Source organism: Mytilus edulis, chromosome 7, assembly GCF_963676685.1.
Source record: "Mytilus edulis chromosome 7, xbMytEdul2.2, whole genome shotgun sequence".
Taxonomy (NCBI): domain Eukaryota; kingdom Metazoa; phylum Mollusca; class Bivalvia; order Mytilida; family Mytilidae; genus Mytilus; species Mytilus edulis.
Genome location: NC_092350.1, coordinates 92,127,635 through 92,141,361, shown reverse-complemented (window position 1 = coordinate 92,141,361; position 13,727 = coordinate 92,127,635). Strand labels below are relative to the sequence as shown.

Here is a 13,727-nt window from a genome sequence, read left to right as displayed (position 1 = left end):
ATATGTCGTAAAAGAGGGACCAAAGTTACCAGAAGGACATTCAAACCCATATGTCGTAACAAAAGAGGGTCCAAAGTTACCAGAAGGACATTCAAACCCATATGTCGTAACAAAAGAGGGACCAAAGTTACCAGAAGGACATTCAAACCCATATGTCGTAACAAAAGAGGGACCAAAGTTACCAGAAGGACATTCAAACCCATATGTCGTAAAAGAGGGTCCAAAGTTACCAGAAGGACATTCAAACCCATATGTCGTAACAAAAGAGGGACCAAAGTTACCAGAAGGACATTCAAACCCATATGTCGTAACAAAAGAGGGACCAAAGTTACCAGAAGGACATTCAAACCCATATGTCGTAAAAGAGGGACCAAAGTTACCAGAAGGACATTCAAACCCATATGTCGTAAAAGAGGGACCAAAGTTACCAGAAGGACATTCAAACCCATATGTCGTAAAAGAGGGACCAAAGTTACCAGAAGGACATTCAAACCCATATGTCGTAAAAGAGGGACCAAAGTTACTAGAAGGACATTCAAACCCATATGTCGTAACAAAAGAGGGGCCAAAGTTACCAGAAGGACTAAGGACATTCAAACCCATATGTCGTAACAAAAGAGGGACCGAAGTTACCAGACGGACATTCAAACCCATATGTCGTAACAAAAGACAACACAATGACTACAACATATAAGACTTAACAGACTATCGATAATACACAAAACACAACATAGAAAACATAAGACTGAACAACACAAACCCCACCAAAACTGGGGCTGATCTCAAGTGCAATGTATTTGATAATTAATGGCCATCAATGAATATTCGAATCAATTTGGATTTAGGACAAATATACTTAAACAGTTCTTGTCCATTCGTTTTTGATGTGTTTTTATATTTGATTTTGCCATGTGATTATGGACTTTCCGATTAGATTTTCCTCTAAGTTCAGTATTTTTGTGATTTTACTCTTTTTTTTATATGAATACAAATTATAAGATAACAAAAGTGCTACATACTGCATTTTTTAAAGGGGTTCGTCTGTAACATCAAAATAAATAATTAAAAAAATAGCGCGAAACTATTTATTTCTTCTGTTTTCTTAATCTTTATGATACCACATGTTATATATGTCATGTGTATACCCCGAAATAGATGAACAGCTGTATTGACACGTATTTGCATAAGGTCGATTGCAGCACGACGCTATTCAAATGCCATTGACATACCATATAGCGGGTTATTTTTGCGGGTGTAAAATTTCGCAATAAGGTACATGTAAACGAAATATTTTGGCTGTTATTATTTTTTGCGGATTCAGAATTTTTATCAATACCTTTGCATGTGCCTTTTTAAAGTGCTGAATACTAGGCTGGTGATACCCTCGGGGAATAAAAACTCCATCAGCAGTTGCATCTAGAAAACTCACCAAATATACGCGCATTATAATTGAGTATACCAGACGGGCGTTTAGTCTACATATAACTCATTAGTGACTCTAGATTAAGAAAAATTGATAGACAAAAGATAGAATAAATATAGGAAGATGTGGTGTGAGAGCCAATGAGACAACATAAACAAACGACAACTATTGTACATCAGATTACTTTTTGAATATTGTGTCGTCTACATTCATAGTCCTTTTAAATTGAATTCAAAAATAAAAACCAATAGAATGATTTAATAATGATCAAAATCAAAAGAACCGTGAGTAATAAAAAGTGTACAAACATTATGTGTTACTTTTTCTACCATGAAAGATTACATTAAGTTAAAATGATTGAAATTGTTCCATGGTATATTTCCGACTCTCAATGTTCTCAATGTCTTTGCTATCCATTGGTATTCTTTTTAACACAACAAACTATCTTTTTCAGTGCACAATTTGTAGTAAATGGGTACACAATGTAAATACTTCCTTATTGCTTATGTTTTATTATATCTGTATCACACCCAGTTGTTGGAACAATTATCTTTCCTTTTTTTTCACAATTGAAAAAAAAGTATTCCCCTTTAAAATAGAATGAGAAATACTGAAAATAATGATATTTTTCAATGATAATAAGCATATATCAGCTGATAGACATAAACAAATGTGACGCACACTGAATAACCTGCGGAACAGATTATTTACAAGTGTGCACCACATTTTTATGTTATTTCGAATAGGCAGATAAAATATTACTTATAATTTAATTCTAAACTCCACTTTAAACCGGAGTAAACTATATAAAACGTTGATGACGTCACGGTCATATGACACAATTGTGTCTATGAGCTGATAAACAAAACAACGTCAGCCAATCAGAAGAAGCGTTAAATCCAAAATTAAAAGACATGTGTATATAATTAATTCCTATGACATGTTTGAACAATTCTTTCCGTTTGCTGCTGCTGATTGTCTACCCACACAATATTTCTCTACCCTTATTTTAAATGACATAATTATGTTCAAACAATTATTTTAACTGAACGATCGCGATTGCCATGTATTCCTTTTTAAATTTAAAAGTGCACAGCCTCGTAGAACATGTTAAATCTCCTCACGGTCAAATTCAAGACATATTTAGTTTATTACAAATGACTGGTATTTTAGCCACCTTTTTACAACTGAACTAACAAAGTGATTATACCAGTCATGGTGTCTTCATGATTAATATTTTATACTCTATATACCCTTCATTGAACTTTTGTGTGCTGCATCGCAGGAATTGTTTTATTTTTGACAGAATAAATACACTGTTTATATTGTTATTTCCAATTTTCAATTTTTGTCTGTCAAATTAGTTTGTGATGATTCTTACTTGAATATAGCTCTTTACCTTAATACCTCCTCTTGGATATTCAATGGATAAGCTATTTCTTTTATTTTACCATTGAAATATTATATACTATGCATTGCAAACCACAGTACAGGTTTTTAAATTAAATACTATGATAAGATCTAAAAGAGGGACGAAGGATACCAGAGGGAAAGTCAAACTCATAGATTGAAAATAAACGGACAACGTCGTCATGGCTTAAAACAATAAGACAAACAGACACATAATAGTACAGAAGACACAACATAGAAAAGGTTAATTGTAGAAGGTTAATGCCCACATATGCAAGAGGAAATAATCCAAACATCTTAATGTTCGCTACAATTTACGTATCAAAAATCCGGGGACACCTTGTTGATTGATCATATCAATGTAAGGAGACAAGTACAATATAAACTGTTCTTAGATACCAGGCTTAACATTATGAACGTTAGACAAGCGTTTCGTTTGCAATAAACATAGCAAAAACGCTCGATTTTTATTTTAAGAGGCCAGAATATTACGCACCGGTCTCCGGAAACATCAAATTATTATCAATTGTCTACAGTATCCTATAGCATGTGTATATATTTACTTTATCTTTTTACCTCTGAAGGTTGTCTCGATTTCCTGGATTCCTTACCGTAGAGCGAGATCCCGGTTGTAGTTGTACCATAAGTGCCCTCAAGTTACGTTTGTTATTAAAGTTAGTTCTGCTTCATTGACATAACTTATGAACAAGAATTCATTCAGAATAAGCTAAAAAAATAAATAAATAAGAGGCGACAGTAGGTATCTGACGTTTCTATTGTAAGTCTAATTAAAATACCAACGAAAATCTCGAGGATAAAGCTTCAACTACAAATAAGTCCATACATATATAGATATATATAGATTGTAACTTGAACAGTAATAGCCACTAGAAAACATAATACTATTCTAAGGAAATGCAACTTGCTTTGGACTATATCACAAAGTTGAATCAATATTTCTTTGGTTACTTCAAACAAGATAACAATCAGACAGAATGAAGACACACGTTCCGCGGTAAAACTATTTCTACCAATTAAAAGTGTCTTAACTTCTGATCCACCCGAGGTTTAAAGTTACGATCATCATGGAACATTAAATTCAAAGTTATTCAATATGATAAGAAATGAAATGTATAAGATACTTCTTAACTCTTATACTAGGAAAAAAAAGAATAATACTAAATAATTTACTGATAATCAACATAAATGTTTCTATCATCAATAGGAACTAACATAACATTAACATTAATTCATCTATAGTCAATATGAAAAAAAACACTTATAATCAACATTAATTTGCATATCACTACACATATAAAACCATGGTTACAACCTTATACGTGAACCTTATTGATGAATTCATATCTGTAACAACTCGAATTATTTATAAATTTCAATCAATATAGCTTACCATAATCATGCTAATCTAGGTTCATACTGTCAATTGTTTATTTTAATCCGTTTTCATTGTAAATTTAAAAAAAAATGATATATACATGAAATATGGTCACGTATGATTTTAGTTTTATATCTGATATGTAAAACAAAGCAAATGATGTTAAAGAAACAAAAAGGTAAATGTATATGAATTTAGAATATATAATAAAAAGCTAGGCTATATATTTTTGGAATATTCATATAAGCATTAATAAAATAGGACAAACATATTGCTTCAATAATTCCTTCTATTTAAGTATGAAGATTAAATAATAAATGATATTACAGATATTGATTAAAAATTAAAAGTCCTTAAGACTTTTTTTTCTGCATAACACAGATTTTTAGAAGCTGCAATATACCAATTTCGTAATCAATCAAATCGTTCTAAGCCATCAATACATACGTTTTGCACATAAGTCATTGGTTTATGTTTACATTTAAGAATTGTTACGAGAAAATCATTTGATGTACACTGTGCATAAGTAATGGTAAAATAAAATATAGAACATGAATACTTGCAAATGGTTGACACAATTGAAACAAAAATAGTTCATCCAAATAACTGATTATGGTTCAAATAGTGATAAATAATTTGCACAGAACAACGCAGTGATTCCGCACATGAAAATTTCCATGATGACATTTGCCTTTACATATTTATAAATGAAAATACGAATCAATAAAAAAAATACTGATTTTGGTCTTTCAGACAATAAAAATATCATTTACGCTGATCTTATATCATAACCTAATGTACTTCCATTTCTTATCTTGACCTTTAAATAGTGATAGCATCTGTTTGCCTCATATCTGTTGTATGAAATCACAAAAGTGAAATTCCAATTATAAGTCCAAATAGCTAATAAACCATAGAGCACTTAATTTGTTTGGAACACTATTTTGAATCAGGGGGTCTCTGTGTTGCTGTAGTTCGACTGACACTATAAATGTTAATTATAGGACATGATTCCTAACAGATTAAAGGACTTTAGACCGATAAATAAAGCATGTTGTCAGGTCATAAATGATAAACGATCCCTTACAACGTTAAAGCAACCTCGAACATCGTAAGAAAAAATCGGTACGACAGGACTCGATTCATCTAATACTGTGTTTAGAATGTCAAATGACAAAAAGATAAGTCACAATGTAGAGCAATGAAGGTACTAGATGTATAAGTTGTAAAAAAATCATTCGAAGCCTGATATTTAGATTATGAGCAAAACATGTTCTTCACAAAACTGAAATGTCAAATCTAAATACTGTTTGCAAATTAAGTGTTTAGCCGTCATTGGCAGTCATTTCTAAAACTAAACTTTGCATATATGGGTATTTGAATGCATTCAACTTGTCAATCATATATGTATCGTGTGTACAACGAGCTTTAAGCGTGTATTGTGCGTACGAGAAGCGTACATAAGCGCGTATTGGGTGTTCAAGTCACGTATGTTGGCGTATGCATGGCGTTTGTCTAACGTAGATGGAATGCTCGCTACGAAAGAAAAAAAAGTCCCCTAAACGTATATGAGACGCGTCCTGGTCGTATCTAGGACGATAATCGTGCTTTTGGCGTATCTGGGACGTTTAATTATAGGTTGTTTGTAATAAACAAACCCGCATACGTTTTAGTAAAAATTGAACGATCTTGAAATGTATACAACGTGCCCTAAACGTGTCTCACACTTATTTGTAGCGTTTTCCAAGCGCTTGTAGCGTATGTATTATGTGCGTGTAGCGTACAGGTATAAGGTGGACTAACGCTTGAGCTAGATGAAAATTTATGCTGCATGAAAATTTCCGGGTGTTATAGCGTTTACCAAGCGTATACCTTTGAATTTCGACGTGCTTCAAACTTATGGAACGCACGGTTTGCGATTGCTTCGCGATCTTCTAGCGTGCAACTTACGTATACGGACTTTGTCAATTTTTTTTGCACGCCGGTCTATACGCCAATGTGTGACGCCGGAATTACAGGTCATAAACATAACCAAAACGTACAAAACATAAACACGTGTATTACCTGCTTGGTGATAAACATAAATACTAAATATTCTGTATGCGTCTGTATACAATGCAGTAGATGTAGTTCCTAATGTTGTATTCATCAGGAACAGCTTTTTGTTATTGGAAAAAAATATGGAACTACCATAGACATCAATAGGCTGGTAATAGTTTGTGATCCCCGTTTGAAAAATAGTTTTAACATCACAACCTCTAACACTTGCTGATTTAAAATCACCGTGGTAGTAAGTTGTCCAGTATAACTTTTCTTCTTTTTTATCTAAAAAATCATTATTTTGTTTTTCGGTCATTCTTTATATAAATAAGGCCGTTAGTTTTCTCGTTTGAATTGTTTTACAGGGTCGTTTTGGGGGCTTTTATAGCTGACTATGCGGTATGGGCTTTGCTCATTGTTGAAGTTCGTGTGGTGACATGTAGTTGTTAATTTCTGTGACATTTTGGTCTCTTGTGGAGAGTTGTATCTTTGGCAATTGTACCACATCTTCTTTTTTATAAATAATATCATCTAACAATCTTGCATTATTTTGGTTTTGACTCTTACAAAAGTAGTATTTCTGTTCCTTCTCGATGAATTGTTTCTTAAATCCTATGAGATAAATTAAAAGAATAAACAGAATAATAAAACATGTTAAAAGAAACTAGCATTATTTTTAAATTCTCCTTCCGCTAATATACGATGATCTCTCTGTAATTATATTGATTAAATTTTGATGACTCTGTTGATCACATTTATTTAACAGATATAGTTAAGTCTGCCTCATATCTCGATTTAAAATTTAGAAATTGACAGAAACAAAAATATTACAGTCATTCCTTGAATATATCGATACTTTATTATAATGATAACAAACCTAAATCCATGTAGTCAACTTGTGTGTTTAAGTCTATAATTCCATGAGCTTCGCTGTAATTAAATCTGGCTTTTATAATTCTTTTAAATCGTTCAACAACATACATCCACCTACAAAATATATGTGAAAATATTAGTCTCTTAATAGATATATCGAGTGGTTAGCACTTTTGTAGTTGTCACACAGACATAAACACACACACAAACACACACACAACTATATCATGTATATCCTTATAGATTTAAAATATTCAAGCCCATTCTTGTCGATAACAAACGTTGTGTTATACATCTAATGAAAATTCAAAACGGAAAGTCCCTAATCAATAGGTAAAATCAAAAGATTAAACACATTTAAAGAATGAACAACAACTGTCATATTCCGGACTTGGTCCAGGTATTTTCAAATGTAGAAAACGGTAAATTGAACCTATTTTTATAGCGCTAAATCTCTCACTTGAATGACAGTCGCATCAAATTCCAATATATTTACAACGATGCGTGAACAAAACAGACATAATAGATAAAATTGTCAAAATAGGGGTACAACAGTCATCACTTTGTCACAACTTTACATTATATATAGAGCTGCCTAATATATAAATTTTCCATCAAGTTCATACACCTTTTTATTTATATGTTGATATATGAGCAAGACAAGTGAGTGAAACCTTTCATTCATTTTTTTTTCAGGAATAACAAGTAAGACTTGTAAATTAAGAACACGTACAGTTTCAACAAAATGAAAATAAAAAAAATGTTTAACCGAAATATGCTATCATAAAAACTGTCGAAATGGTCTTAAATATTTAAAATACGTGAAAAAATGTGTGTGTTTTTATAAATAAATCAACGGTGTGTTTTCTTTACAAACGAATTTGTGTATTTGTGAAGTGTTGTAGTAATATTGTCGGTTTTCGTCCAAACCACAGTGATAAGTAGAAAAGAAGTTAAAACAATTATAACCTCGTGTGTCTGGAGAACATTTAATAGATCTACCTCCATCAGGACTCTCAAACGGAGATGTGAAAGTCAGGAATGTAAAAATACGTAGCAAGGTTAAAAGCTGCGATACTAAGATAGATACTTGTGGACTGTTTATTTCTAGGAAATGATTGGCCTCAGTGAGTTGGTACGTAAGTTTTTAAAACATTTCTTCTTTCTTCCAGTCCAAATATTTTTTAAGTTGAAAATACAAACAAAGTACCTGTTAACTAAGCTGAGTCGTATAGAAAATGGGTTTTGTAGATTGGACGATATAATAACTGTATTTATTCCGTTAACATCACACCGTCTCAGTCTATGCCAGTCATACTCAGTCCAGTAAACATGTCCACTTTCGGAATCGATCGCTAAACCTGCTGGACCCTTGCCCGTGTCGATAAATTTTTCCAAAACTTGATTGTCAGATGGATAAGGAAATCTAATATACAATAGTTTGAATTAGAATTAAAGTCTCTGTACACAATAAGGAGGTATGCTATCATAGGTATTGAGACCATTGTCTACCAGAGACCTACGAGGTATGACGATACTGTAACCCAACATATTTACGACTTCCGCGATTAGAAAAATAACGCGAATTATAAATCGTCGTGCATGTCTAAAAAATTGATCTTTCTAAATCAAACTATACGAAATCGCGAAATCAAGAAGTCGCGAATTGGACTAGAAAAGGGAAACACGCGAAATAAAGTATCCGCGAAAATAAGTTGGTTTACAGGTAAAGACATTGTGGTATGAGTGCCATTTAGACACCTCTTCATCCAAGTCACAATTTTTGTAAGAGTAAACCATTATAGGCCAAAGTACGGTACGTTGATATATTTGGTATTGATGCCATGCTCCTTGAAATTTAAACATGCGCAAAGGAGGTTACTGTTAACAACTATAGGTCATTCAAGATTGTTTTATCTTATATTGCTTTTTAATGCGTTAAACACTTTATTATATGATGAATTCTTTGCAGTATGTTCAAAATCGTACACCAAAACGTTTTGAGCAGCTAACATTATTCTTAACAATATACATTCAATAGTTAAATTGACGTTTGTTTCTGATTGTTCGATAGAAATAATGAGATTATCCCTGGTCTTTTAGATTCTGAAACGGAAAATTGATGTCGGTTCATAGCAGATAAATTTTAACATTGTTTCAATTAACAACCTTGAAGTCTTGAAGGACTAGTATTTCCTATTTAAAAGATTTCTTAAATATTTTATATTTTAAATAAAAAGGGAGACGGTATGATCAGAGACGTGATTGAGTTCCTATTATTTCAAATATAGTACATTTATTCAATTATGTTTACTTTCTCAATAAATGAAGAGCAAAGAACGGTCACTTGTAATTCATTATGGCACCATCAACCTGTAAACATTTACTAACTTTGCCTCACAGAAAAATTGTATGCATATGTTTTTTTCTAAAGATATATGAACAACAGTTAACCTGAATTAAAAAATTATAACGAGTTCTCAAAATCGATTATAAAACTAAATTTATCAATTTTAGCGGAGTCTCAACATTTATCTTTTATCAAGCTATCTCGTTTTTCGTTTTTTTTTATATAGATTACACCGTTGATTTTCTCGTTTGAAATGTTTTACACTAGTAATTTTGGGGCCCTTTATAGCTTGTTGTTCGATGGGAGCCAAGGCTCCGTGTTGAAGGCCATATATTGACATATAACAGTTGACTTTTATAAATTGTTATTTGGATGGAGAGTTGTCTCGTTGGCACTCATGCCACATCTTCCTATATCTATTATGTCTATATCAACCAATATACATACCTCATTATAGTACGATGATTATATCTTGTAAAATACATGTATTTATATTTGGGATCGTAGTCCATACCATACATTTCTCCACGGGCATCGCCAACAAGTATCTTGACATTGCCTGTATCGGTATCAATCTCCTTAATCTGGACTTTGGTTCCAAATAAAACTTTTGTACCTTGAAAAGATATTGCTTAATTGTAATTAAAATATAATTTGCAAATGTTAATTTATTTGCCTTACTTTAGGAGCAATAATCCAACTTCAATAGCGTATGGTCTATACATTTGTTACCTTATAGTACGATTTTCAAGAGCTTGTAGCTGCTGCTAAGAATTTGTAATTTGTGTCTGAGCAAAAGGCTAATGAGCCAGGAATTTGTTATAGATCGTCCTGTTTGTCAAAATTTCATAGGGAAATGTTTATACCTAATAAGTTATTCAGTGTCTACTCTACACATAATACAAAATAGTCTGGAGTCATGGATTGCAGGTGGAAGTTAATGTGTATGGTTGTTGGAATTCTTTAGTCTGTTTTGCTGTATGTTTACCCTGTTTTATATAGGCCAAAGTACGGTACGTATGATATATTTGGTAACTATTTACACCACTTGGTCGATGCCACTGCTGGTGGACGTTTCGTCCCCGAGGGTATCACCAGCCCAGTAGTAAACACTTCGGTCAACAACTTTTTTGGAATTTTGGATCCTCTATGCTCTTCAACTTTGTACTTGTTTGGCTTTATAAATATTTTGATATGAGCGTCACTGATGAGTCTTATGAAGACGAGACGCGCGTCTGGCGTACTAAATTATAATCCTGGTACCTTTGATAACTATTTACACCACTGGGTCGATGCCACTGCTGGTGGACGTTTCGTCCCCGAGGGTATCACCAGCCCAGTAGTCAACACTTCGGTGTTGACATGAATATCAATAATGTGGTCATTTTTATAAATTTCCTGTTTACAAAACTTTGAATTTTTCGAAAAACTAAGAATTTTCTTATCCCAGGCATAGATTACCTTAGCCGTATTTGGCACAACTTTTTTGGAATTTTAGATCCTCTATGCTCTTCAACTTTGTACTTGTTTGGCTTTATAAATATTTTGATATGAGCGTCACTGATGAGTCTTATGTAGACGAAACGCGCGTCTGGCGTACTAAATTATAATCCTGGTACCTTTGATAACTATTAGCTGTTTGAACCCCAATCTTGTCACATTAAGTTAACCTATTATGTCCATTTGGGTTTCTCATCCAATTTTGTCAATATAACTAAGCAATAAACAACTGCAATACAATAGGAGGTATATCTAGCTGTTAAAATAAAATGCCGGTACCAAGTTAGGAATATTGATTGTATACCACTTGTACATTAAAGGATATCTGCATTTGAAAGTTTATACTCAACTACTCGTATTTCATGCATTGTTGTCAATTCTACAAACGTCAAAGTTATCCAGATATTTCATGATGATATTCAGACGCAATCGATACAAATTTAAAAAACATGTCATTGAGTGGGTTATTGGTCTACACTCTTAAATGCCATTATGCCTGTGCAAATGACATAATTGTAATTAAACAGGGCCATTTTGTCCCGTAAAGTAAGCATCTAAGTATTTCGTGTAGAAGGTCACACATATGTATTTTATCAAGAACCACACTAATTGAATAATCCGATTGATAAATTGCGATGCGAACAGATGCGTGACTTCTTACAAAAATCCGTGAAAAATGCAGTGATTTCAATTATCAACACATTTTTTTTTTTCATTTATACAACATATCTTTTCCTGTCTAGAAATGTAAATGAAGAAACAGATCATTGATTGGAAACTGTGTTTTCGATCAGCAGCTACCGATCATCAATAAATTTTTGGAAAAATCTGTACCAAGCCAGAAATATGACTGTTTTCATTCGTTTTGTTGGTTTATCTAGACGAGCGTGTCACTTTGTGCGGTGTGTTTTTTAAATTATTTTGGTGTTATGTATTTTCTGTCAAATCGAGATTGGTTTCGGCCTATGTTTGAATATAGTCACTTATGGTTATGTCGAGATCGTAAAACCGTAGACTTTTACTGACACGTACGTCAATGGACTCGCGGTAGCCCGGTAAAACATTCTCTGTGGTTCCTCGATGAAGAATTCTCCCTCGTCAAAAAATTGTCCCTCTGCTCTATTTTTCTTCCCGTTGATATGATTGTTATAGTGACAGATAAACGATAAGCAGCAACAGTGATATAGATATGTTAAGAGAAACAAATTCCGGGTAAAAACAAAAACCGAGGGAAACACATAAACTATGAAAGGACAGCAACTGAACAACAGAAACACTAAACTGCAATAAAAACAAACACCAACATACATAGACATGGACTATCTTTAGTAACTGACTTGGTACAGGAAATTTGAGAAAATATAGTCAGTAGAACCTTAATGCATGGCAAGCCAAACCTCTTGCTTATATGACAATGTTAAAAATACCTATAAAATGACAACATTACGTGTCAGGAATACATCTGACCTGTGCGTCACACTCATGTATCAACGTTACAAAACGTAGCGTTTATATTATCATTGGTAAATTGCTAAACAATAGAATATAACTGTTTTCGTTTTGACACGTTATTGCATATATCTAAAGGAGATGTCGAAGATCGAAGAATTATCCTTTTTATGTTGAGGAGTACACAAATATTTCAGAAAGCAGAGGTGAAAAGTACCGATTTATGTTTCTTCAAATACTAATTACTCTTTTCCGAAACCTACCTCTCTTTGTAATCTTTTTCTGTTTAAATTTCTATCTCTGATATTACATTAAATAACTGATGTAGGGTTCCCACAATAAATCAATTCTTAACTGGGTTTAATAATTTTATCTTACCTTAGTCAAAGTATATTTGTATCAATTAAGAATGTTTAGAATTATAATTAGACTGATAAAAAAGCATGTGTTTCTATGCATATGTTTTAATACTTACATTGAATCATACACAGAAAATAAAACTCCAAGGATAAGACAAGCCAAATTTGTACATTCATCCTCGTATAAAGTACAAAACGAATGCCTATAATGTCGTTTAACAGGTAACATCAACATAGTTTCAAATTCACATTTTCTGATATCAAATTATTATAGATACGACAATATAAAAAAGTTGTAGTCTTATATTCAGTCTCGTGTTAGATAAATTGTACATTTTGCAACAGGTGAGATGGTATTAAAGTTTCGTTTTCGAAGTAAAATGAACAAATACAAAATTGAAATATGACCAATTTAAACTAGTTTGAAACATCGCACTGAGCCGGAACGTCCAGGTCAATGAACTGTACGTATCAACTTACGATGATACCTGATTTGCCTCACGCTTTCTACAAGTCTTTGTAACTTTCCTATTTGCTGTTTTCTCTGTTTTGATTAACAGGAAGGAACAATATAAATCAACTGGAATATTAATTTCTTAAGTAGAGTATAGTGAATTTCACGAAAGCAGTAAACATTTTAAATTGTTATAGAAGTCAACAAAGATTTTTTCTGATGAAAACTACAAATTCGTTCAAAAGTCACATGCTATTTTTTTATAGTCATAAACGGAAATATATAGAATAAAGATCTGGTATGATTACCTTTAATGTTATCCATTTGTGCGTATATAAGTTTTATTCGTTACACAGTGCGCTATTATATATCGTATAAGATCACTATCATATTGCGTGACTAATATAACTGGTAGAAAGACAGACGATGCTTTAAAAAAAGTTGGTTTAAATAATTTAGCAATGTCAGTCAAA

The 13,727-nt window shown here is 32.6% G+C and overlaps 1 protein-coding gene across 1 annotated transcript; it reads right to left on the bottom strand.

Annotated features, from left to right (window-relative positions):
* Positions 1-1,049: 1,049 nt before the first annotated feature.
* LOC139482480 (low-density lipoprotein receptor-related protein 4-like) lies at positions 1,050-13,156 on the bottom strand. Its single transcript, XM_071266391.1, has 5 exons — positions 12,917-13,156; positions 9,940-10,108; positions 8,353-8,568; positions 7,147-7,256; positions 1,050-6,554 (listed from the first exon to the last, which is right to left on the bottom strand). The coding sequence occupies exons 1-5, from the start codon at positions 12,975-12,977 to the stop codon at positions 6,127-6,129; spliced, it is 984 nt and encodes a 327-aa protein (XP_071122492.1). The 5' UTR covers positions 12,978-13,156; the 3' UTR covers positions 1,050-6,126.
* Between the last annotated feature and the right edge of the window lie 571 nt (positions 13,157-13,727).